Genomic DNA, 27,040 nt, shown 5'->3' on the forward strand with positions numbered 1-27,040 from the left:
CACAGAGCTGCTGATGGTTTTGAACCACTGACCTTTTGGCTGGCAGTCGATTGCCTTAACTAGGACAAAAGCAATAGCCTCCTGCTTGGTCTTTCTGCTTCCTGACTTCTTCCTTTCAAAACCAGTATCCACAGCATCTAAAACTCAGTCTTTGTTCCATTACTCTTCTGTTTAAAACCTCTTGATGGCACCTCAAGACCTCCTTAGCTTGGAACCCAGGATCCTTGGGAATCTGCCCCCAACACACCTTTTTTAGTTTCACACACTTTTCCCTGCTCTTCCCTTCCACCCATCCTGCCCACTCTACATTCCAGCACGATAGAGCTTCTTGCTTGCTGAAAATCCCCTGATGCTTTCACATCTCCTTGCCTTTATTCATGGCTTTCCCTCTGCTGGAATGCCCCCGCTGTGACCTGGTCTTGTAAAACCCCACTCATTCTTTGAAGTGCTGTACTCTCTCTCTTGGCCAGTCTTTGACTCCATCTTTTGTGCTCACCTAAAAAAAAAAAAAAAAAAAAAACACTCGTATATATCTTTATTAAAGTACTCGTTGCCTCCCATTCTGATGGTTTGCTCGTATTTCTGTCTCTCCTCACTGGCTACGATTTTTGGGATTCCAGGGCTTTACGCTTGTGGTACAGACAGTAAGTGCTCAGCTGCTAACCAGAAGGTTGGCAGTTCAAACCTACCTAGTGGCTCCTTGGGAGAAAGACTTGGAAATATGCTTCCGTTAAAGATTGCAGCCTAGAAAACTCTAGGGGGGAGTTCTACTCTGTTACAGGGGGTTACTCTGAGTCAAAATAGACTCAATAGTATCTACCACCACCACCACCAACAGGGTTTTACACAGTGCCTGACAAGTAGTATGAACTTACTGGAGGTTTGTTAAATGAAATGAATAAGTGTAAGCTGTGTTGAGTGCAATGGAGATTGAGACCTCTCAGCTCACTCTTGTCACCCTCTCTTAGGCACTCACCTTTCTATATGTACTCTTGTCACCCTCTCTTAGGCACTCACCTTTCTATATGTACTTTTGTCACCCTCTCTTAGGCACTCACCTTTCTATATGTAATGGCAAGACCTCCCTAATTTGTAAGAACAAAAACCCAGCCTGGTTTAGCAGAGAGGTGGAATTATAAGGTATTTTTAAAAAGAGATGTAGTTGAAAAAGAGAGAGAGAGATGTAGTTTTGCTACCTTTCAAGCATAGCCCATTTTAAAAAGCTAAGGTATAAATAGATACTAGTAAGTAAAGTGGGAAAATTAATGCAAAATTACAGGTTGTGTTAGTCCTGATTATATAATAATATATCATAAACAAAGGACCAGAATCATTCCAGAATTAATTGTTGGAAGTTGAAACCATATTGATAAAATACTTAATTTTTGGAGCCTTGGGTTTGAAAAAGACACTCATTTTTTATTTTAAAAACTTAAAAATATTTTTACTGTTGAGTAAAGCCTAAAATCTTGTAGAGGAAGAGGCAATTGTAACTCCCTACCTCTGGAGGATAATTTAACCTGCATCTGAATTATTGCAAATTCTGGGTTAGCGGCCCTGGATGAAGAGGCTTGTTACATAATAACTCACTGTTTGTTTTAGGGCAGAGTCTGGCATAGCTGGGCCCATTGGATGCCATCAGCATGTGTCTAGTTACTGCAGAATGAGCCAATAGGTTTCATTTCACATGCTTGTTGTGACTGATGAATATACCTGGGAGCGCTGGGTTAAGAAGGATCCTGAGGTTACATCTGGGTTCAACAGAAAGGTGTATGGTTGATTAGTGAAGTGTGCTGTGGAGATCTGAAGGGGAGATTTCATGTATTTGCCTTCATTAACTAACTGATGCTATTAACAGTGATATAATGCTAATCGGTGCAACATAATGGTAGAAGCGTGGAATTTATCATACAAAGGCCTGAACTTAACATTCAGTTATACTACCTACAGGCTCTATGACTCTGAGCAAACTATGTTCTCTCTCTGTTTCAGTTTCTTCATATGTAACAGGGAGTTGAAAAAAATTAATGCCTTATTTTGTCGCTATGAAGGTTAGATGAGAAAGTGTTTTGTAAACTCTAAAGTACTCCACACACGTTACTGCCTAGTATTTTTAATGAGACTTATGAGATCACTGATGCATATACTTATTTGGTACCAGTTTGGTTGCTCTGTGCCTTTATATATGATGGTTTCCGTGTGTATTATCTGCTTTATGTTTGCATCTCACAGTGCACATTGCTTTGGCATGCCACCTGGCCTGGGGCTCTCTCCAGGGCCCCACCTTTTTGGTTCTCTGTGGTGGTGTACTCAGAATAGGCAGTTACACTGAATCAGATGGGTTGGACCATGTTCTGGGGTTCATGGGCTTAGAAGTTCCATGTTAAGAGCTCATAGTAAATTTGGAGGTAAGAACGTGGACTTTCCGTAGCTGCCTTAAGATTGGGGCTCTAGAACCTCATAGAGGCTAAGGAGAAGGAAAAGGCTTTTAGCCTGGCTGTCTGGAGTGCAGATGGAGACAGAAGATTGAGAAACCTGATGGGAATCCAGGCTTTTGGCAGTGTGAATGCTATGCCCAGGTGTTATGAAGGAGACCCCTGCCTTAATCCAAAACCAATCAGGCCAGGAGAGGCACTTGAGGGTAAAACAGACATGGGGACAGAGACTTTTATGTCTTTTGTTCACTGATGTATCTCTTGATTTTCTATTGTATAACAAGTTACCCTGAAACTTAAAACAACCGCATTTAATTTACATATAAATTCACAATTTGGGCAGGACTCATTGGTGACAGACTGTCCTTGTTCCATGTGTCTTCACTGGCTTGGTTGGGGCTAGAGGATCCACTGGTGGTTCACTCATCTGGAAAGCAAGTTGATGCTGGCTGTTGGCTATAAGTTTACCTCGGGCTGCTGGCTGGGGGCCTCAGTTCCTTTCCACGTGAGAGTCCCCACAGGGCTACTTGAACTTCACAAAAGTGAGTGTTCCAAGAGGCCCAGGTAGAAATAAAAAGGTTTATTATGACTTAGCTTTGGATGTCACATGTGTCACTTCTGCCACAGTATCTTTCAAGCAAGTTGTTAAAGGTCAGCTGAAATTCAAGCAGAGGGGAATTAGTCTTGACCTCTCAATAGGAGGAATAATAAAGACTTTGTGGCCATCTCTAATCTGCCACAGTAGGCATTCGATAAATATCTATTTGATGACATTCCTGTCTTCATGGAGCTTACATTCTAGGGGGGGTCGTTGTCATTGTTAGTTGCCGTTGAGTCAACACTGACTCATGGTGACCACATGTGTGCAGAGTAGAGCTGCTCCATAGGGTTTTCAAGGCTATGTCCTTTTGGAAGCAGATCGCCAGGCCTGTCTTCTGAGGTGGCTCTGGTTGGGCTCAGACTGCCGACCTTTTGGCTAATAGTGAAGTGCTTACTTAACTGTTTGCACTACCCAGGGTCACCCAGGAACAATATACAAATAGTTGCATAAACTGATGTTTGATAGTGCTAAGGGCCTTGAGGAAAAATGAAGCAGAGTGAGGGGATAGAGAAGAATAAAGAGGGGCCTTTTTTTTATTTTTTTAATTTTATGTAGAGTGACCAGGGAAGGGTCTCTCTGAGGAAGTGGAATGAAGGGGTGAGCCATATGAAGGCCTGGGGGGAAAAGTGTTCTAGGCAGAAGGAACAAAAGTACATAGACCCTGAGACAGGAGTGTGGTTGTTGAGTTCCAGAAACAGTAGAGAGATCCAGTGTGGCTGTGGTGCTGTGAGTGTGGGGGGTAGTGGAGGAAGAGCCGTAAAGGTGAAGTGAGAGCTTGTCAGGTTCCAGGTTATGTAGGAACTCACAGGGTGTGGTGAGGTCTCTGGATTTTAGTCCGAATACTATGGTAAGCCTTTGACATGATCTGACAAAAAGCCTTACTAGGACTGATGTGTAGAGAATGCATTATGGGGGCAAGAGTAGAATTAGACTAATTAAGAGGCTTTTTTTTTTTTTTTTTTTACTATAGCTTAGTTGAGAGAGAAGCATTTGTGAATTTGAACTGATGGGAGCTTAGCCTAAGCACTATCCTGCAGGGGTGGGGGACTGTTATTGTTGTTAGGTGCTGTTGAGTCGACTTCGACTCATAGTAACCCCATGTGACAAAGCAGAACTGCCCCATAGGGTTTTCTAGGCTGTAATTTTTACAGGAGCAGACCACCAGACCTTACTCCTGGGTGGGTTCCAACCGCCAACCTTTCAGTTAGCAGCTTAGTGCTTACCTGTTGAGCTGTTGCACCGCCAGGGGTCCTGTATGTGCCCTGGACTATAGCAATCAAAGAGGCATAAAAGGTGAGGATGGGAAGGTATTTTCTAACTGTGAATAGCCTAGGAAGATTCAGCCTCTTTGATGTAGAAACATAAAGGTTAAGGGTGATGTATTTATGTTTCCCATAAAGCCTCAATGGGAAACAAAAATATACATTTCTTTTACTCATGAGTTTATGGGTTTAGCTGATCAGATTTGGGCTCAGTTGATCTGGGCTGGGCCTGGCTGATTTTGGTTGGGCTTACTCATGTGCCTGTGGTCAGTTGAAACTCAAGTAGGTAGCTCTGCACCTCTTGGTTGGGTTCTTGTGTCTTGAAGTTGTCTTGCTATTATTGATATAGGATGGTTTTGGCCAAGAGAACTCATTTCTAGTCTTTGTGTCTTGTCCTCCACGAGGCTAGCTTGGGCATGTTCTCAAAAAGCAAGAGTGAGCAAGCAGAAGACGTGCAAATACTTTCCAAGCTTCTGCTTGTGTCATTTTTACTAACATCCCATTTAGCCAAAGCAGGTCACATGTCTGAGCTTGGAATCAAGGATTGGGTTAGGACACCCCACTCAGAGTGGGAGGACATGGTAATTCAAATGGCAAAGGATACGGTGATGGGGGGGTGGGTGAAGAATTTGGGCCATTAATATAATCAAACTGCCATACAATGTTAGAAGAGAGATCTCTAAAAACATAGATGATAAGAATAAGGTGAACAGAGAATTAGAAATGATGATAACGAAAAAACCCATTGCCGTCAAGCCACTTCCAACTCATAGTGACCCTATAGAACGTCCCCATAGGGTTTCCAAGGCTGTAATCTTTATGGGAGCAGATGGCCACATCTTTCTCCCATGGAGTGGCTGGTGGGTTCAGACCATGGACCTTTCAGTTAGCAGCTGAGCTCTTAACCACAGAGCTACCAGGGCTCCTTAAATGATGATAATAATGGCTAATATTTATTGAATGCTATGGGTCAGCCTCTGTGCTAGGAGCTTTACATGCATTTTTTTCCCCCAATTTAATCCTTACACTCCTTTGATGTAGGCATAGTATTATCTCTCCCTGTCCCCTTCTACAGCTGAGAACACTAAGGTTCAAAGAGATTAAGTAATTACCAAAGGTTACATAGCATCTAAGTGATAGACTCCAGTGTCTAGCTCTTAACCAAATTCCAGAATACCAGAACCTGGGGGCAGGGACACCCCTTGAAATTGGTTAGAGAGAAGTTTAGGACAAGTAATGGGTAGCCCCACTTTGCATAGAGGGTGGGAGACTTAAGCAAGGTGCCTGTGTTTGGGTATTTACTGAAGAGTCATTGATGTTAGGACCGGTGACGGATGCAAAGATTATAAAACTTGGTCTCAAGTTAGTATGAATAAAAAGGCAAATGTGCTCAAAAACAGTTTGTATAAGTGACAGCTCCTTTGTGGCTTTTTGAAGGGCAAGTACAAGATTTTAGGGGCAGCCCTTTTGATGTTGAGATTGGTATGGTGTAGTTTGTAATGATGTTATTTGGGGCACTAGAGTTTTATGCTATAAATTCTCTAAGACTGTCGTGCCAGTCAAGTGGGTGTCTTAGAGGCAAGATTCCACTTCTCACTTGTATAGAGCAGGTCTGCTTTTTTTAAAAAATAATTTTTATTGTGCTTTAAGTAAAAGTTTACAAACCAAGTCAGTCTCTCATACAAAAATTTATGTATACCTTGCTATATACTCCTAATTGCTCTCCCCATAATGAGACAGCCCGCTCCTTCCCTTCACTCTCTCTTTTTGTGTCCATTCTGCCAGCTTCTGACCCCCTCTGCCCTCTCATCTCCCCTCCAGGTAGGAGACGCCAACATAGTCTCATGTGTCTACTTGATCCAAGAAGCTCATTCTTCACCAGCATCATTGTCTGTTCCATTTGTCCAGTCCAATCCCTGTCTGAAGAGTTGGCAGCTCTGCTTTTTAACTGTCTTATATTTGGGGGTTTGGTGCACTCTTTTTTTTTAAAGCCATTGTTCTAATGGAAATAGCCCTGGCTAAGGAGTCCTGACACCTGGACTCTAGTGCCACTTCTACCACTGCCCAATTGTGTGATCTTGCTTGACCACTGGGAACCCTACCTTTTCATCTGGAGAATGAGAGGTTTGAGTCAGGTGATTCTCACCATCCTTTCCAGCTCTGATAGTCTTCATCTTTAGGATGGACAGTGTGCCCTCTTGTACAGTCAGGGGTGGAATTCTAAACCAGATGGGCCGCCCGTTGACCCAGAAGTCTCTCCCTTGAGTCCCTTGGACTTTTATCTGCTTCCTCACCTCAGTGCAGCCAGTAAACATTTATCCATGACTGGCTCTGTGCCAGATGTCACAGCCACCATTCTTAAAAGCTCTCCAAGGTGCTAATAGTTGCCCTGGGCTGGAGGGATTCTTAAGAGGAGGTCCCCTAGCTTTGTCTTCTCCTCGTCACCATCTTCCTTTCTTCTTTTTCTCCCTTTTCTGCCTCAGACATTCGTGCCTCTCTGCAAGACAGAGTATGAGGATTGATAACAATTTATATCCTATAGGGGTTGGTAATGGAGGAAATGGTCAGTGGTCATCTGCGGGGTGTTATGTCAGGTAGGTCATTGTGCTCTGCCCAGTCTTCTTAGCACTAACAGGTATGCTGGGTTCGTCTGGCCAAAGGTGATTTTCTCATTTAGATTTCTTTCTTCTGGCTAATTCTCTCAGGTAGTGACTTCCTGAGAAAAGGTCAGAGCTGAGGCCTGGTCGTTGGGTGAAAGTACCTGCCTGTACTGTCCTCAGTTCCTAGGCAACAGATAGGATGGGGAGATGTGGAGGCATAAAATTCCCCAGAAAGCTATAGAAAATAGAGAAAGTTGGGGAGTGCTCCCTGGCGTCCCAAAGCTACTTTAGAGAGACTAGGCGCTGGAGTGGACACCTGGAGGAGGAGAGGGAATGGACCATGAGAAGGGCGGGAAAGGGTCATTCTAGGCAGGGGGACAACAAGTGCAAAGGCTCTGAGATTGGCGCACACTTAGTGGGCTCTGAACACAACCAGGTTGGGATAAGGAGCAAGGGGGAGAGTATAGCAACGAAGCTAGAGAGGAGACTAGAGGCCAGGCCACATAGGACCTCGTAAACCACAGGGAGGACTTTGGATTCCATTTTGAGTATGTTGAGAAATCACTGGAGTGTTTTGAGTAAGGAAGTGATGGCTTCCCTTTTACCAGGTCACTCTGGCTGCTGTGTCGAAAATAGTCCATAACGGGTCAAGGGCGGAAGCAGAGAGACCAGTGAGAAGGCTGTTATATAGTCCAGGAGAAAGAGAAACATTGATGGTGTTGGATTGATCAGAGCTCAGCCCAAGCTCTCTTCTATGAGGGCTTGGGCTGCTGGGGCAAGCCTGAATCCTGCCAAAGAGACAGGGAACCCCAGGGAGCCTGAAGGTGGATGAGAGCAGTGGCAGATGGGGTGGGACATGGCCCAGACTCTAGATCCAGACCCAGTTCTGCCCTTTAGTGGCTAAATGGTCTTGAGAAAATTATCTAATCTCTTGGAGCCTCAGTTTATCATCTGTAAAATGGGAATAATAATAGTTCCTACCTTGTAGAGTTTTTGTAAGGATTAAATGACTTCAAGTGTAACACCTTGGAACAGTGCTTTTCACAGAGTGTGAAATGAATGCTTGTTTTATTGCTGCTGCTGCTGCTGCTGCTGCTGCTGTTGTAAGGTGCGTGTGCGGCAAGAACCCTGAAACAGCCTTTCTGGTGACTTTCCAAAATCATGGAGGACAAAATTGCCAGTGGCCGTGGTATTGAACACACTGATCAGCATCTTCTCCTCCTCAGAGGCTGCTCCTTAGCCTGCCCTTGACCCTAGGCTCAGATCTCACCCCCTTCTGAACCCTTCCTAGGGGCACCCTCTACCCCTGCTCCCTGCCTTCACCATGCCCCACTGTTAGCCATCTCATGGCATTGTAGGTAGCGGGGTCTGTACGCACACCTCAGGGGACACCCTATGCATGGGGCTGTCCTAGCCTCGCATTCACCTCTTGGTGAAGCAGGGATCTCTCTGATCTTCGTCTGCTAGTCCCTTCTGCTCTCCCCCCACCAACTCTGGCACTACTTGCTTTGTTAACGGGGAATTTGTCAAGTAATGGGAATAATTACACAGTGGGGGCCTTACTGTGTCCTGGAAAGAAAACATAGGGAGCCATCCCAGCAGCCCCAGAAAAGATTGCTGGGCAGGCTTATTTTCTCTTGTCTGCTTCCCTCTCCCCCTCTCTTGAATGGGTTTGATTTTTTTTCCTCTTTGTGTAGCGAGAGTTGGCTAGGAGAAAAGACCCGTAAATTGCGCTCTTGCTGGGCTGGTGCTGTGAAAGCTGGTTAAGATTGTCTTCATGGGCTGAATAATTTCCCTCTCTCCCTACCCCCTTTTGGGGGAAAAAGATCAGCTAAGCCCCCAGTTCATTTCCCCCCTCCTTTACTCCTCCCCATCTCCTCTCTTTCCCCTACCTCTCCCCCTCCCCTTTTCCCTGTCCCCTCATGGAAAGAACTCGTTGGCTCTCAATTGAATCTATTTTAATGGTCCCAAGAGGCAAGGATCTTGAAGGGTGATTATCTTCATTATAAATTATTAACTCTCCCAGCAGCCAGATGGCTTCCCAACCCATGGATGGGAACTCCAGGCTGGGGAGGCCCGCTGGCCAGGAAAAGGGAATAGGCTGGATGCTTGCTGGATGGGGAGTGACCACTGCTTCTTGGATGCCTGGCTGTACCTGGGAAGCCAGGGAACCTGGCAGCACCTTGCAAGGCCCGAGTTCTGTGGTCTGCAGGGAAGAGCTTGTTGTTGTTGATTTTTGCCTACTAGACAACTCAGGGGTCCCTTAAGGATGGAGTAGAGGCGGTAGGTGGGGGAGAGACTAATGCCATGAGCTGCTTTTAGTGTGAACCTTTGAGAATTGTCAAGGCATGGTAAGAGGTATTATTATTATTAGTACCTTACATTTTGTGATCTTTTACCTCCTCTGATCTTTACAGTCCTGGAAGGTGTATTCATTGTTCCCCCCAATTTACCAAAGAAATTAGATAGGTCACAGGGATTTCCACAGGTCACTTGGCTAATAGTATGTGGAAAGACAAAGTCTGGTTCTGGCTCCTAGTCTCATGGCCTTTCTCTTATACTAGACTTCTCCCCGGTTGCCTATGTCCTACTCATCTTTTCAGTTTTTATGCAAGTTCCTCTTTGTCTTAGTTACCTAGTGCTGCTCAAACAGAAATACCACAAGTGGGTAGATTTAAACAACAAATGTTTATTTTCTCACAGTTCTGGAGGCTGAAAATCTAAATCAAGATCTCAGCCATGTTGATTCCTTCTATCAGCCTCTCTCTTAGTTCTGGTGTCTGCCGGCGATCCTTGGCATTTCTTTGCTTGTAGATGATCCTTAGGTGTCATGTGTCTTTCTCTGTGTGTGTATGTGTGTATCTCTGTGTCCAATCTACTCTTTTTATAACTCAGAGGCAATTAGATTTAGAGCTCACCCTATTTGGGTATGATCTAATTAACAACAAGAAAACCCTGTTTATAGGATTATATTCACAGGTGCGGGGGTTAGGATTCCAATACGTATTTTGCAGGATACCATTTAATCTACAGCGTCCTCCCCTGAGAAGCCTTTCCTGGTCACCAGCACAGAGTCAGATAACGTAATGAAAATAATAGTTTAGCATGTATTACGTGTCAGGAACTGTATTAAGTTCTTTTTATTGAAGTAGAACATACATATAGAGAAGCATTTATGTCATAAGTGTACAGGTGAGTGCATTTTCACAAACAGAGAACATCTGTGCAATAGCACCCTGATTAAGAAATAGACTGCAAAAATTTTCTTTTCCTCCTTCTTGTCACTAGTTTCCCCAAAGGTGGAACTAGTAACCACTCTCCGAATATTTAAGAGTATAGACTAATTTTGCCTCTTTTTGTACTTTATGTAAATGGGGCACATACAGTTTGTGCTCTTCTGTGTCTGATTTTGCTCAATGCCGTCTTTGTGAGATTCAGCCATGTTGCTGTCTGGAGGTGTAGAACATTTATTCTCAATGCTGTATTTTACATGAACAACCACAATTTATCCATTTTACTGTCGATGAACATTTGGTTATTTTCTAGTTTTTGGCTATGAACAATAGTGTTGTTATGAACATTCTTGCACATGTCTTTGGTTGGACACATGTAAGCATTTTTGTTGGTACATATCCAGGAAAGGAATTGTGGAGTCATGGGGTCTGTATGTTGGGTGTTAGCAGATAATGCCACACACTTTTCAGAAGTAGTTGTACCTCTATACGTTTAATAACCTTTAAAGTTCATGGGCAGGTGGTGTGTGGAACACTGGTGGCAAGGGTGGACAAGGCACTTGTCCCAGGTTAGAGAGCTCCTCCAGGCATGGGTGGCTCTATGACATGGAAGCTTCTGTGATGTGCCAAAGACAGGGGGCTTCTGAAGTTCCAATATTGGGAGTATATTAGTCAGAACTCTTGGTCACAGTCCAACTCAAACTTATCTTTTGAAATAGGTATAATTTTTTTTTTCTTTGATGAACAAAGGCTCAGAGAGTTACCCAAGGTTAAATAATATTGATAAAGTCTGGGTTTAAATCCATGCCTGTCTGACTCCAAAGTCCATGCTCTTCATTACTACCCTGAGCTACTCTTGTATCTCGGCGAGAATTCACGCGTTTACCTCTTTCACCGACTGCAGTAGAGCCTTTGCTAGTTGCGTTAAGGAAGAGAGGACTGAGTGTATGAGGCTATCCTAATAGTGTAGTGTCAGGAGGGGCATGGCTTAGTTGAAGTGGTGAATTTTTGAGACTGTTGTACAAGAACGAGCCTCTTTCCACCTCCAAAGCATATAGGGAGAGAAGAAGAATGCCCACATCTGATACTTTTGCTCAAGTACATGGACAAGTGGCGGGGGGGGGGGTGGTTATCAGGGTACTTTTCTCAGGTCACAGAGAGCTCTGCTGGGGATCGATGACCACATAAGATGGAAGTTTCTGTTGATATGCTAGTGACAGAGGCCTTCTCAAGGTCTAATATAGAAATGTATTAGGCAGGGCTCTTGGTTGCAACCAAACTCAAACTCGCTCAAGTAAAAAAAAAAAAAGGTTTTGGTTTATGTAATGAAAGTCCAAGATTCACTGGGATTCAGGCCTGGCTCAATATAGGTACTAAAACAGCATCACTAGAAATCTTCCTGTATCCATTTCCTGGCTGTTTTCTTCTTTGTTGTCCTTATTCTTAGACAAGATCATCCCCAAATGTAATAATGGTGTCTTTGATCAACTCTGGACTTTTCTCCCAACATTGTAACAGCTGTGGTGAAAAGAGAGGGTTCTTTTACCAATAATTCCAGGAAAAAGTCCTAGGGTGAACTCTAATTTGATCCAGTTTGGGTGACAGGCCCACCCTTAAGCTAATCACTGTGGCTAGGAGATTGGAATACCCTAATTGACTAGACATAGCCATGTGTCCGGGTTTGTGATGAACCCAACTTACATGATATGGACTGAGATTGGTGGTGAAAATCAGAGTACTTTTACCTGCAAAGCAGGGTGGGGTGAGGTGAAAGTGGAGCAGGCAGAACCAACAAATAGCCATTATAGAGATTTTCCAGTCTAGGTAAGAGGCATAAGAGGGAGTTAATGAGAAGGTTCTAGAGGGAAAACTGGCAAGCCAGCCCAAGGATTATGGCATCCCATCAAGGGCTAGGCATGAGGACAGTCAGTATCATACCTTACCATGTGGATCCTGGCTCTACACATGGTCATGACCTTCTCTTGAGGCTCTCTGAGGCCCAGCTAAAACTCCTTGGCAATTGAATAGAAGAGCAAAGAGCTGGGAGGAAGAGAGTGGGGAGGGCAAATGGCAGCCAGATCTTCAGAGCCATCCCTGTGGCAAAGAGCCCACATGTCAGAGTTGTGTGAGGCCTCCCTGCCTCCTAAGCAGTCGGATTATGAGACATTTGCAAAGATGTTAGCCCACATAAAAAGTGTGCCGTTCGAAAATTATGTAAATTAGCTGGCAATTAGATAATGTCATTCACTTTCACTCTGTCGCTTGATTCCCACTCAACAGATAAGCATTTCTGAGTTTCTGCACTACTTGCCTGGGCTCTCCGTCCAGGTTCTGGGGCAAACTACATGGTTCAGGGAGGGTGGGAATTGGCTGAGTGGGTGGGAAGGAATCACTAGCTACCATTTTCCTTTTTTCTGAGCCTTGACGGCCCACCTGGAGGGCTACCAATACCAGTTGCTCTTAAGTCAAATTCGACTCATGGTGAGTCCATGTGTGTCAGAGTAGAACTGTATTCCACAGAGTTTTCAGTGGCTGATTTTCTGAAAGTAGATCCCCAGGTCTTTCTTCCAAGGAGCTTCTGGGTGGACTCACACCCCTGAGTGCATCAACCATTTGCATAACCAAGGGACCCTTCCACCCAGAGGGCTACACAGAGGTAAAGGATAAATGCCAGACCAGCTGGGTCTAGGTCTAGGATGTTTAATGTAAGGTAGTCTCCAGCTATTGGCCATTTTGGCAATTTACCAGGGGTAGAAAAAAAATGGAAGGGCTTTAGGAGAGAATATGGGTAGACTATAGGCTGTTAAGTCTAGATAAACCCAATTCTGATGTTACCAGGTTCTGCCTGGGCCTGTGGGAAAGAAAGTTTGGTTTTCCTCACTGAGGCTTTTCGCTCTCCCATGATACAGGGCAGGGGAAAAGTTGGTCTGCTCAATGCTGATCTTGGCTAGAGGGGAAGGACTGGGAGTCTGAAGGGAAGACCACAGCCAGGCAGGAGAGAGTGGCTACCCCCAAAGCAGGCTGGGTACGTTCCCGTGATCCTCTCTCATAAGGGTGTGCGCCTGGCACAGCATGGTTCTTCTTGATTCATGGTTTGCCCCAGATCGTGGGACATATGCTGCTTTGCCCTTTGGGGTCATCTGAGGTTGGCATCCAGAGAAGTGTGGGGACTCAGGATTGCTGTTGTGTAAAGCAGGCTGGCATGGGGCTGCCCACGAATCTGAAGTCAAAGGATGCACAGAGATGCTCTTCAGCTCCTGTTTTTACTGTTCATTTTCTACAAAGTTTTACTGAGCACCTGCTCCAGGCCAAAGCACTGTGGTAGGCACAGTGGGGAAGTGGTCCCCACCCTGAGAGGACCTCCAGTCTGGTCCCAGAGCCTGGGCTCTTAACCGCTGTATTCTGCTATCTCTAAACTATACTCATCCCCCCACTAATTTGTGAGCCCCTTGAGGGCAAGAACAGTATCTCATTTTGCTTTGATCCAGCACCGGCTGGCAGGAATCAGAGCTCAGAAAACAGAATTGAATTGAGTATACCATTTAATTCATACAAATAAGGGACTCTCAGAGGCCCAGAGGTGAGTTGATGGTCTAGACAAGCCTGACAGATTTGGGTCTGTCCATTTAGATGCTGTCAGAAATCAGTCTCTGTGACAAAACGTAGATGTTATCCCATGTCCCTGCTCATCCATGACACTAGGACCTTCACCTGAATGTCCTTCCCGTCCACTGAGAGTCTCACTGGCTAGTGGACTCCTTGGACTAAGCTGGCAGGGTTGGGAGTGGAGGGGAAAGCTCTTCCCAGGAGGGGAAGGAGCCAGCGCATCACCACTGAGAAAACACTTTCCCAAGCCTCTTAGGCTGACACACCATGCATGGGCTCCATTACCTACCTTGTAATTTTTACATTCTCAGGCCTGGAAAACCTCTTGTTCTCTTTGCTTGTGCTTGCTTTGCTTACCCCTTTTTCTGCACACCTCTTCTCCCCACCCCTAATCAAATGTACGACTGAGGAAAAGGGGCAGGGGGAGCAGCTTTCCCCTGAGCACATTCTCTAAAAATGTGCCCTTTTAGCAATTTGATTTAAGGAAATATGTAGAAATGAAAGTTGTTGAGGCCTGAAAGGGCCCCTCTGCTCAAGGGGTTTGACTTTTGAATTAGTTGGTGTACTTCACCTTATTCAATGATCACATTCCAGAGATTGTGCCAAGGCTCATGACCTAACCTCCTGTTACCTACCTTTGGTTTCAGGTCTTATACTCACTTCACTTCAATGGCACTGACTTCCCTAAGTTCCGCAAACACACCAGGCTGGCTCCAGCCTCAGGGCTTTTGCACCAGCTACTACCTCACTCCTCTCCGATATTTACATAGCTAATGCCTTCCAAGTCTTTCCTTAAATCTCACCTTTTCAAAGAGTCTAACTTGTGTTTGCCGATTTCTGTGGTATAAATACTCCTAGCACAGTTGATTTTGTGCTACCAAAGTGATGTCAACAACTCAAAAACTTCTGAAATGGTAACAATTGATTCTCCTAAGCCAGGAGTTAGGACGAGCACACCACTGTGTTGTTTCAGCTAAGCATCCCCTAAACCACTGGGGGTATCCATGCCACACTTTGCTAAACACTGCTTGGATAAAACCTCTTACAGAAGCCGAGACTGTCTTTGTTGTTATTTTTGTTAGTTGCTGTCAACTTGGCTCCAACTCATGGCAACTTCATGTACAATAAAATGAAATGTTGCCAGTCCTGCAATATCTTCATGATCATTGATATGTTTCAGCCCATTGATGCGTGTCTTCCAACCTTGGGGACTCATCTTCCAGCACTATATCAGACAATACTCTGTTGTGATTCACAGGGTTTTCACTGCCTAATTTTTAGAAGTAGATCTCTAGGCCTTTCTTCCTAGTCTGTCTTAGCCTGGAAGCTCCACTGAAACCTGCCCACCATGCTGATCCTGCTAGTATTTGAAATACCAGTGGCATAGCTTCAAGCATCATAGCAACATGCAAGCTGAGAGACGGTTGGTGGGGGCTTTCCTTAGGATGGGTTTAATCTGCCTCTTGTTGATCAGGATTGTTTATTCATTGGGAATAGGTGTTTATTCCTGGTTAAGGAACAGCGTTATCTTCTTCAAAGCTAGGGTAATAACTAGCTTTGCTGATGTGGTCATCATAAAAATAGTGGACAGCAATTTTCCCATAAAGACCATGGAGAATTATCAAATATGCCAGTTAATAAGCAGCAACTTGCACAGCTCTTGCAAATCGCAGTCATTGCCCTCATCTGAGCAAAGAACTGTGCACGTCGGCTGCCAGCATGTCTCCAACCATTATAAAATACATGTAATGTACTCAACCATTCAACTGAGTTGCTCATTCTGAAGTTTCCATAATTTTTTAGAATTTATGTTTTTGTATATTACCCTTACTCCACATGTATATACATACCCACCAATATACAGGCACATATTTAGCAACCCCTTTTCCCATCTCTTTCCATTTCAGAAATAAGAAAGGAAAGAACCTAGTATTAACTGACCACAAATGAGGAAATGGAAGCTCAGATAAGAAATTTTCTCAAAGCTTTCCATATACAGGAACTAGGATTCAAGCTCAGTCTTTTTTTAAGCCTCAAAGCACATATTTTTAATAATACCCTGCTACCCCTTTTTCCCCGAACATTTAGCAAGGAGCAAAAACAACCCTGATCTCTCACCATTTGATTGATTTTTATTGATTTTCATAAATCTTTCATTTAAAAATTTAAAAGTAGAAATCTGTCTTAGGCTTTCTATACCCAAGCACTAGGTTGTCAAATTAAAAAAGAAAAATCTAAAAAGATCTATGTCATTTTCATGTCTTTTAATAAGTAAATAAGTAAAAATTATTTGTGTGTGAGTGTATAGAATGTTAGTATTTATCTTAATAAATTTGGGCTATTTGACTGTGGTATATGAGTATTATCATAAAAATATGCTGTTAAGGTTGTGGGGGGTGTTTATACTATCTTTGGAAAGAAACCCTGGTGGCGTAGTGGCTAAGAGTTTGGCTACTAACCAAAAGGTCAGCAGTTCAAATCTACCAGACACTCCCGGGAAACCCTATGGGGCAGTTCTACTCTGTCCTATAGGGTTGCTATGAGTCGGAATTGACTCGACAGCAATGGGTTTACACTATCTTTGTATATAGGAAAATGGGAGCCAGGCTTGGGGTCAGGCAGTGGCATCTGGAAGACCAGGGCCCGCCTCCTATTGGAAGGGCTGAGCACTGTAGGAATCACTACAATAGCCTGGTTTGCACTCAGCACTCCATCAATATTTGTGAAACGGGATGCAAGATTTTCCTGACACGTGGCCCTAATCCTCCTTTCCTTCTTTCTCCTTCTGCCCTCAGGTCTTTTTTCTGGAGTCCTGGGAGGCAGGTGATGGGCAGGACTGCCTCTGGCCCCCATCATGAAGCCTGAGCCTGCTTCCGCCCTGCCCTGGGCCCCGCTCCTCCTAAGCTTTCAACTCCTGGCTGCTGCCCTCCCTACAGCCCCCCGCTGCTAGGGGGTAGAACTTCAGAACTGGTCCTTGGCCTGTTTCTACCTTTCACCTGGCTCACCTCACTGCACCCTCTGCCTCCATCACGGCACCCCCAGCCCCAGGCCTCTGCCCGGCCTCCCTGGCTGGGGCGTGTGGGGGCCCATCAGGAGGATCGCATTGGTGAAGGCTTCCTCCCACCACCGTGCACCTTCTCCTTGAATCAAGGCCTCCAGATCCACATGGATAGCTGAGATCTTTTCTTGGAGAAGACACTTTCCTCCTCACTCCAGTCCCTCACCTTCCCTACCTGATTTTCCTCTTTTCTGCTGCCTTGTGTTTTTCTCTGCCCCTTCCTATTGTTGCTGAATTTCTAGCTCACGTACTTTCCTTCTTCCTCCCCATCTCAGTATCTGTGTGTATGCCTCCTTCCTCTGTGTTCTCTCTGCATCCCCACTCTGACTCACCTTCCTCTCTCCCTTCCATTGCCAAAGGGGCAACGCCCTGAGGGCTCTTCCCTGGCCTGTCTGCTCTCAGGGCTCTGTCGTAGCAGCCACCATGACCTTCACCTTCCATTCAGTTTTCTTCACCTTGAAGGTGAGCATCCTGCTGGGGTCCCTGCTGGGGCTCTGCCTGGGCCTTGAGTTCATGGGTCTCCCCAACCAGTGGGCTCGCTACCTCCGCTGGGATGCCAGCACACGTAGTGACCTGAGCTTCCAATTCAAGACCAATGTCTCCACGGGGCTGCTCTTGTACCTGGATGATGGTGGAGTCTGTGACTTCCTCTGCCTGTCCCTCGTTGATGGCCGCGTCCAGCTTCGCTTCAGCATGGACTGTGCCGAGACGGCTGTGTTGTCTAATAAACAGGTGAACGACAGCAGTTGGCACTTCCTCATGGTGAGCCGCGACCGCCTGCGCACTGTACTGGTGCTTGATGGTGAGGGCCAGTCTGGGGAGCTGCAGCCCCAGCGTCCCTATATGGATGTGGTCAGTGACTTGTTCATTGGTGGAGTCCCGGCTGATATACGACCTTCTGCTCTGACCCTTGATGGAGTACAGGCTGTGCCTGGCTTCAAGGGATTTATCCTGGATCTCAAGTATGGCAACTCAGAGCCTCGCCTTCTGGGGAGCCAGGGCGTCCAGTTGGATGCCGAGGGACCCTGCAGTGAGCGTCCGTGTGAAAATGGTGGGATCTGCTTTCTCTTGGATGGCCACCCCACCTGTGACTGTTCGACCACTGGCTATAGTGGCAAGCTCTGCTCAGAAGGTAAGACCCTCTTCACTATTCCTCTCTTGCCAGAGGCCAACCCAGTGGGCTGGGTGAGGTCAGAGACCCCTAAAAGAAAAAAAACCAGTTTCCTTAGCTGCATGTTAGATAGTTGGCCCCCTTTCGCTGAAGAGGTAGTAGAAATCTTTCACTGGCTTTCATGGAAAATCCATGAGGTCTTAGCAGAAAGACAACCCTGGTTACTTAACCATAGGCTCTGTACTTAAATCTTGGCCTGTACTCAAAGAGCTAGGTGGAGTAGACTGTAGAGTTTGTGCCCCAGCTCAGCTCTATCTGCTGCACAAGTTGAAGCTAAGACTGGTTTTAGCAGGATCAGCACAGGGCAAGAAATTATATAGCAATTGGCAAAGTAGTCATCTCTGTCCCTCCTGACCCCTTGAGACTTGGATACCTGGGAGTGACTGGGAAACTCTCCCTCACTCCCAGCATAAGGAATGCCTGCGCAAAGAAGAATGAGGGTGGATGGATTGCCAGGTCACACTTGGCCCTAGTGTAAGCCAGGGCTTTGAACAGGTGTAAACTGGTTCAATCATGGCCGATGAAGTGAAACCAGAACAGATCAGAATTTTTAAATATGTGGCTGATCTGGAACCATAACTGGAATGGGAAAAATTACAGGTCGAAGACCTGGAATGGGAGACTCAGAAGAGGTGTAGTGAGCCCTTTCAGGAGCCTGATGCGTAAGATTGGATTATTGCCAGGACTGAGGAGAGTGACACACATTTAAAGCAGCATGGTTAGGCACCGTCTTTGAGCGGGGCTCCACCGTTTCCAGCTCTGCACAAAATCTGACTGGCAAGAGATTTGGTTACTACGCAATGCATATGCTGCTCTTGTTTTCTAAGAGGTAGATTAAGTTCTAGCAGGGCTTCGACCTGTAATTTTTCCTATTCTGGTTGTGGTTCCGGTTCACCCAAATTTTACAGATTTGGGTCTATTCCATTGTCACTTCCTTGGCCACGATTGAATTGAGATGAACTGGTTCGAAACCTTGGTGTAAGCCCAGCCTTTCAGGTGTGCTCCTCTTCCCACTATTGTCTGAGAAGTACCCAGAGGGTGGATGAGGCATCCGGGAGTGGGTCTTCCTGCTTCCTTGTTTTGGAATTTTTCATAGGAGGTCCTTCTTTAGTAGGTTCTCCACCTACTGAGAACAGTGCTGGAAGGCACAGAGGCTGACAGGCACCATGTCCAGCCAAACCCCCAAGTATGCTGGCAATACTCAGCACAGCCTGAAGAAACTCTCAGGTTCAACTACAACTTCCCAGAGAGTGGGGGAAGGGAGCCTTGTGCACATGGGCATTTGCTGTCCTCAGCTTGCTCACCAAGTTCTGATTGCTTGGGATTAAATCTGAGAGAAGTGGCCCAGATCCAGTAATCTGACAAATACTTAAAATCCAAAAAGCGTTGAAGTGACTGTGTGGTAAGAACTGATCACACGGGTATGTATGTTGAAAGGCTGGGATGACCAAGAGGCAAAGAAGTTATATTTCCACCTATTCTTTTAAAAACTAAGCCTTGGGTCCTTCTGGGGATTTTTTTTTTGTGTGTGTGTTGCCATTTCATGCTCATCTCTTTATGGAGATGGTGGGATGGCACAGGGAAGAAAGTGGTTCTCAACCTTGTCTGCACATTAGGATCACCTGGCCACACCCCAGACCAATCAAATCAGAATCTCTGCGGGTGGGACACAAGTACTGGTATATTTTTAAGGCTCCCCAGATGATTCCAATGGGCAGCCAAGGTTGAGAACCGAGTGGTACTGGGGGCGAAGGAGGTCAGGTGGGTGGGGCCAGAAACCCACCCAGCGGAGGGTCTCATTACTGACTCCCAGGATCTCTTCGTTTAGGTGAGATCCTACTTCTTCAGCATTAGTGATTAATGATGGTGTCTGCAGGTGCTCCTTAAATTGTCCTAGAGTAGCCCAACCTCTAAAGCAGGTTGTGGTTGATATGTACGTTAGCCACCAGTAGCTATTTAAAAACATTTTTTTTTTTTTGTAATTAAAACAAAGTTTATTTCACAGGTGACATGTGCTGGAGACCAAGACACACTGGAGACTTTTTTGGGGGGGCCTTGTTCTTGTCCTCATTGTAGGCAGTCTATGGGGTATTGAAGGCGCTCTCCCCAGGTCTCAACTTCTTTCGTCTTGTGGATTGGGCAACATAGCTCCCTTCCTGTGTGGGGTGGGGAGATACCAGATGTACATACCATCCTTTCCTGGCTAGTGTTTCCCTCCTGGACCCATTGGAAAAAGAGGCAGAGAAGAATAGTAGAGGTAACCCCAACCCAAAAAGCCACTTTGGGAATGTGGTTATTGAAGTGCTTCTCACATACAGGTCCCTACTGGAGCTGACTGCTGTTCCGAAGCTTCTTGGCTTTGGAGAAAGTTCTGCCTGAAGATGCTGACGTGATCACTTGTTTTCTCCTTCGCCCAGAGAATCTGTTCTGCTCTCAGAACTTGCACTGAAAGCTGGCGTTCTTCCTTTCTAGGGACCAGGGCGTTTGTAAGTGTGTGGTTAACTTGATTACCCCTGATTGCATTTTTTGTTTTTAAAAAGAATTCATTTCCTCTGGGCAGGTTTGGATCATCACTTTCTGCAGGAAGACTCTCTGTGCTGTGTATGTATACAATTTGTCTTTTCTCTGTTTCATTTGTGTGTGTTTTTCCCCAGTCTCCAGTGGAATGTCTTTGAAGCAGATTGTATGCAATTGATTTTTAATAGCTAAATGCAATCTGTATATTTTAATAATAGTTCTTTCTAAAAGGTTCCAACTGTCTTGTGGCTGTGGATTGATACCTCTTTCTATAAATGCAAGCACACGGCATAACTATTTATCCTCCTGAGACACAGTAAGTCAACTCTGTAGTCACGGTAACACTTGGCTATCTTGGAAGTGAAGCCGGGCAGGGCAAAGGTTGAGGCGACAGCGAATTTTGGGGGGAGGTAACAGAATTTACTGTTGATAACTTGGAGCCTGTTGATCCTAGTAATTGTCTCCAAGTCTAATCAATCACAAAAATGCAACATGGACTATTAGAAAATATCCACTCTCTCCGTACATAGTTAATTTTTAGAGAGCAAGCAGGAAAAACTCACCTGTAAAAAGTTAAGGGAGAAAAGAAAAATCACAGCAGCTGAGAAGTGAAGTGTCAAGCAGATCTGCATAGAACAAGATAAATAGCCTAAACCAACACCTGCCCATTCTCCTAAAGATGATATGGTGAAGCAGGAAGTAAGGATACATCCATTCCCTCTCCCCACCTTTAGATGGCTTATGTCACAGAGCTGAAGCTGGGGGGCTTATTCCCAGCCATTGGTTCTGTGTCCCAGGTACCTGATTGTCCGATGTGCAGAGTGGGCCCTGCCATTGGTCGTGAGAGGGCTTGCGTCGAGTGTGAAAGATCCCTTTAGCCCTTGATGCTTCAGCAGTTCAAAGAGCAGGGAGAGCAGGGAGGGCTCCTGCCGCTTTCGATGAATGTGTTGGAGCCTGTGGGAGGCGCCCTCTGCAGTCCATCGGCTTCTAGCTGGCCTGCAGTGTTGCTGTTTGCTTAGCCTGCCTGCTTCTCCTGCACGCCTTGATGGCCTCAAAACATCTCCATGCTGCACCCCAGGAAGATGCACAGATAGGCCCATCTCTTTTATGAGCTTTGGGCTATTTCGATAACCCGTTGGGTATCTTCTCTAGGCAAGACCGAATAGACACTGGAGATAGTTGCTGTAGGAGAGTTGGGCCTGGCGGTAAGAGGTAATGGACATATGTGTCTTCGGTTGGTGAAGGGCTATTGGCTTTTTACTTCTAGGTGTTAATGTTTTTAAATAGAATGTTTTGGTGCTCAACTTCAGACTTGTTCCTGTTGACATTAAATCTTGACTTTTCAGTAATGATCTTGGAGGACAGAAGAAGTGCAGATAATTCAAAATGACTTAAAAATGATGCATATGTGGAGCTAGGGCCCTGCGTAGTCACTTGCTATTTGTTTAGCTCAGTCTGTCCTGCCATGGGCAGCCTTGAAGCTCAGTGGCTAATGAAGAAGTATCCCAAACTCCCTCTAGAGAGCAGACCCCTCGTGGAGATTGAAATAAATAGACTTGATTGTTTATTTTTAAAACATTCTTAGTTATGAATGTGCATGTAGTGGATTTCTCAACAACCTTATGGTCATGAAGAATTGATTCACTGCCAGTGTGTATACGTTTCAGTACCATCTTCCCTGAAGATTTTCTTTAATGTGAAGTCAGCCTGTTGCAGTTGGGGTGGGGCCAGGGAAAGATGGAGAAGGTGTCACAAGTTGATCTAAACTCCCGGATCTCGTTTCATATGCCTACCTATGTCATGTTATTTGTGTGCCCACATTTTTAGGTTAATTCAGTGAAGAGGCATGAAGTCCTGTTCTGCTGGCAAAGAAAAAGTTGGTTTATTTGTATGTGTTATCTTTTCCTGCTGACTTGGGCAGGTGCCCGGACGAGAAGCTTCTATCTCAGTTTCAGCTATTAGGTTTTCAGGTGTTGGGACCCTATTGTGAAGTGTGGGCAGTGGAGGGTATTGGTGACAGGGACCAGAGCCTTATTACAAAGACACTACGGTGTGGTACAACCACTGATGTCCTATCCTCCATCCCTCCTGGTGTCCAAAGCTGACATCCTACTCAGGTTGGTTTGATTGATGGCCAAGACCTGTGTGTGGCCTTGGGATGCCTTCTTGAAAGTGAATTCCAATTACTTTTCTTTTTGTTGAGCACTGTGTGACTCATCCCTGTCTCTCAAAACCAGAACAAGGATAGACTGGTGTACCAAGAGGAGTGCTCTCCCCAAATTCTCATAAGAAGACCAAACTTAATGGTCTGACTGAGACTGGAGGAATCCCGGCGGTCATGCTCTCCAGACCTTCTGTTGACACAGGACAGGAACCATCCCTGAAGACAACTCATCAGACATGAAAGGGACTGGTCAGCGGGTGGGAGAGAGACGCTGATGAAGAGTGAGCTAATTATATCAGGTGTACACTTGAGATTGTGTTGGCAACTCTTGTCTGGAGGGGGGATGGGAGGATAGAGAGAGGGGAAGCCGGCAAAATTGTCAAGAAAGGAGAGACTGAAAGGGCTGACTCAAGACGGGGAGAGTAAGTGGGAGTAGGGAGTGAGATGTATGTAAACTTATATGTGACAGACTGATTGGATTTGTAAACGTTCACTTGAAGCTTAATAAAAGTTATTATAAAAAAAAAAAAAAAAAAAGAGGAGTGCTCTCCTCCTGCCTTCTCTTCTGCTGACCATACACCAAAGTCCAAAGACAGTGGATCTCCATGTATTGGAGGCCGACTTGATGGCAGCTACCACCACCACCACTGACAGTGGATACTGCAGCAAAGGTCCGTGATTGCCCCAGCTGGATCCTCCTGTGTGGGGCACTCCTGTGATCACACAGTCCCCTCCCCTCTTCCTCCCAATGCACACGCTGCTGGAATTGTCACATGGCATTGTTACTAATCTGTCAGCCCTGAAAGGCTTTGGGAAGGGGATTGGCAAGCGGGGTGGTGAATAATCAGAGGGCAAAGGAACAACTCCTTTCAGCATCCCCCTCCCTGGGGTGGAGAAGGTAGCCCAGAAGCAAGGCCTTAAAATGTGCACAAAGGAGGGACTGCTGCTTCTACAACTTGGTTCCCCACCAAGCATTCAGGCTTTGGATGGGACCAGCCCAGTGAGCTAGCAGGGGCTGTGTTGCTAAATGGAGCCTGAATAGGGGTCTGATTGCTCCTCTTTCCTCCTCTCCTCCTGATTACCAAGTGAGATTTCCTGGGTATGTTGTATGCTAAATGGCAGAGCAGCCGCCTGCCACTTGCTCCAATTATCCCCCTTTTAACTGTCTAGGGAAAAGCAATTTTTTTACCCCCCGCCCCCATCCCCATAGCATTTTAGCCTCCTTTAAAGAAATAATACGCGGCTTCCTCGTCCTGCTTCGATGCAGTGGGGTGAGATCAGCCCTCTCCCCTTGCAAGAGAGCCTGCTCACCAGCTGCTGAGCTTTGCCTCCTTGCAGAGGGGCTGGGAGGTGGGTCCAAATTCACCAGGGTTGAGGGTCGGTCATGCAGGCGCTTTGCCAGGAGCACATGAGCTTACATTTGCATTTGGTAACGAGATACCACAGACCCAGCTCTGGGGGCTAATTATTTTTAAGGCCTCTCTCTCTCTTCGCAGGCTCCACCGGAAAGATTGTATCCAGTTTCTGGGCAGTTGCCAGTCAGCTGGGCTCTCTCCCACATTCATGGCACAGAGAGGTGGGGTTCACTTGAGGGATGGTACTAACATGACCTCCCCTGACTCCTAGGCCCCTGCAGTTGCCGACCATGAAGTACGGGTCCACATCAGTGAAGCCTCGACGGTGGAACTGGAGAGAGGCTTTGGGGCAGGGCTCCGAGGCTCGGGTGCCCTTCCTTGGGTGGTTATTATTGTTCCTGTTACAAATACCATGAAGTGCTCCACATCCCAGGTGTTTTATATGCATTGTTCTCCTCTAATCCTCACAGCTCCTCACAGCAGTCCTATGAACTTGACATCATTAACCAGTCCCATTTTACAGATGGGGAAACTGAGGAGCAGAGAAATTTGGAACTTGAACAAGATGTAGTGTAGTGATTAAGAGCGTGGCTGCTGGAGTGAAAAAGGTCTGGACTTGAACTTGGAGCTAGCTCACTTACAAGTTGTATGTTTTCAGAGAAGGTTTTTGAAGATTCAGTGTCCTCACCAATCATCATCATAATCACCATAGCAGCTAACAATCTTAGAGCATTTACTGTATGCCTGGGCCATTTTAACTGCTTTGCATGTGTTAGCTTTTGTGATCATCACAACTGCTCTATGACACACTATCACTATTCTCATTTTGTAGAAAAGGGAACTGAAGGACAGAGAGGTTAAATAACTGGTCCAAGAGCACAGAGCTAATAAGAGGCAAAGTTGGAATATGTATCTAGATAGCCTGGCTCTAGAGCCAGACTCTTAACCACCATGCTATCCTGCCTCTCAGTCAGTAGAGATAACAGGAAATCACATGGGGTTGTTGAAAGCCTTAAGTGAGATACAGCCTATAAAGTTATCAGCATAGTTCCTGGGAAAGAGCAAGTACTGACTCTGGGCTAGTGGTTTTCCAGAGCGAAGTGTGTAAGGATGAAGTGGGCACTATTTTTGTTTCACAGAAGATTTGAAGCTCCCCTTTGGACTACCAGACCTCCACCATTGTCCTTTATTCCGGTTTGAAAGGTGGCAGAGATATAAGGAGGGGAATAATAGGGGGATGTGGAATCTGCTTTCATTGCCATTTTGCCTCTACCCAAGAGCATGGGGTTGCTGGCAATGGTTGTATACGTTGGACCATATTGGAAGCTCTCTGCCTGAAAACATGGTGATCTGGCCCCCATAGCATCTCCCCAAGGCAGAAAGGGCAAGCCTTACCATGCCCAGCTCTTATGTGAGGAGACCCAGGCCCCGAGGTATCGTTGAACTTGTGTAGGTAGAGGGCGTGAGGGCACACTTGGTTGCTGTCTGTTTGAGCAGGAGTCTCTGGAATCTGAGAGCCCAGATCCCCAACGTGGCATTATACCTCTGGTCTTAGGCTCTCTTCATTAACACAAATGGCCTGTGTCACTATCATGAAATGGAGCATTGCCTTCCTGGATGATAAGGAAAATTTCAAACTCCTAGTGCAAGAGGTTATCTCAGCTTGGCCCATCCCAGGAGCCTTGCTCCTTTCAGTCCTGACTAGAGTGCCATCATTGCCATCACACACAGAGAGAGAGGGAGGGAGGATGAGAGAGAAAGAGAGGATAAGAGAGAAGGGGTGTATGTGAGAGTGAGAGAGAAGATGAGGAAGAGAGGAGGTGAGAGAGAAAATGAGAGTGAGGGAGTGAGTGTTAGAATGAATGTAAATCAATATGAGGCACTCAGTTCCCAACCTCAGAACCCTGGTTTTGAGTGAAGTGAAAGGACTGGGGAGCAGACCATGGCCTGAGGCAGCTGGAGCACAGCCATCCCACACTGAGCACGGCTGGACAGGATGGCCTCTTCAAACTCACCTTTGGTTTCCCAGGAACCAGGAGATGCCTAGCATCCCGCCCAGGGCTGCAGTAAAAATGGACTTTCTGGACTACTCTGTCAGACTCCCTGTTGCTTTCCTCCTGCCTTCTCTTCTCAGCTTTTCTGCACAGGTGACATATCCAAACTCCCTTTCTCTGTGTTTGTTCTTCTCTTTTCCTTTGTGTGTGTGTGTGGTATTATCACAGAGGCGGACACACTATGGAACTAAATCTTCATATATCCTCGCTTGCATGGGCCCCTTCCACAAGGCACCAGACCTAATTTTGTATTTGTGATTTGCTTTGTTTTTTTTTTAAGGACCCTGATGTCTAAAAGCTTCTGGCCCCACTGCTGGGAATCCGCCTCTGTTATGAAGACTTGTTGCTGTCAGTGACAGCAACTTTGCCCTGGGTGTATGTGTTGTAATTCCCCTCCCACCAGTGACCCTTCATCACAGACATTTTTGCTTCCCTTCACAACCAGCAGGGAAGGGATGGTCGTGGATAGGGAGTGTAGGAGGATGATGGGTATATAGGGCTGTTATTGGCAAAGGCGTGGTGGGAAAAGGAGATATTTAGGATATCCATGAGCCTGAGTGGCACAAGTGGTTTTCACTTGGCTGCTAACTAAAGGTTGGTGGTTTGAACTCACCCAGTGCCTTTGCAGAAGAAAGGCCTGGAGATCTGCTTCTGTAAAGGTTACAGCCCCCCCCCCCAAAAAAAGTTAATACAAAAATGTGCTCAAGGGATTTTTAACTTTTAAAGAAAAGTTACTCTTGTTTCTCAAACATTCAATAGAAATAAAATGCCTAAGTTTACATAGGAGCCCTGGTGGCTCAACAGTTAAGCTTTCAGCTGCTAACCAAAATGTCAGCAGTTTGAATCCACTAGCCACTTCTTGGAAACCCTATGGAGCAGTTCTGCTCTGTCCTATAGGGTCGCTGTAAGTTGGAATCAACTAGATGGCAAAGGGTTTTTTTTTAAGTTTACATAAAGCTAGGCAATAGTCATACATGTTCTCTA

The 27,040-nt window shown here is 45.8% G+C and overlaps 1 protein-coding gene across 1 annotated transcript in view; it reads left to right on the top strand.

Moving 5' to 3' along the window:
* NRXN3 (neurexin 3) overlaps nt 1-27,040 on the top strand; it is a 1,867,393-nt gene that overhangs the window by 56,345 nt on the left and 1,784,008 nt on the right. The window contains 1 exon segment of the mRNA XM_049899475.1: nt 16,533-17,927. Coding sequence (XP_049755432.1) covers nt 17,219-17,927 — 709 coding nt within the window. The 5' untranslated portion in view covers nt 16,533-17,218.

Source organism: Elephas maximus, chromosome 10 (assembly GCF_024166365.1).
Source record: "Elephas maximus indicus isolate mEleMax1 chromosome 10, mEleMax1 primary haplotype, whole genome shotgun sequence".
Lineage (NCBI taxonomy): Eukaryota > Metazoa > Chordata > Mammalia > Proboscidea > Elephantidae > Elephas > Elephas maximus.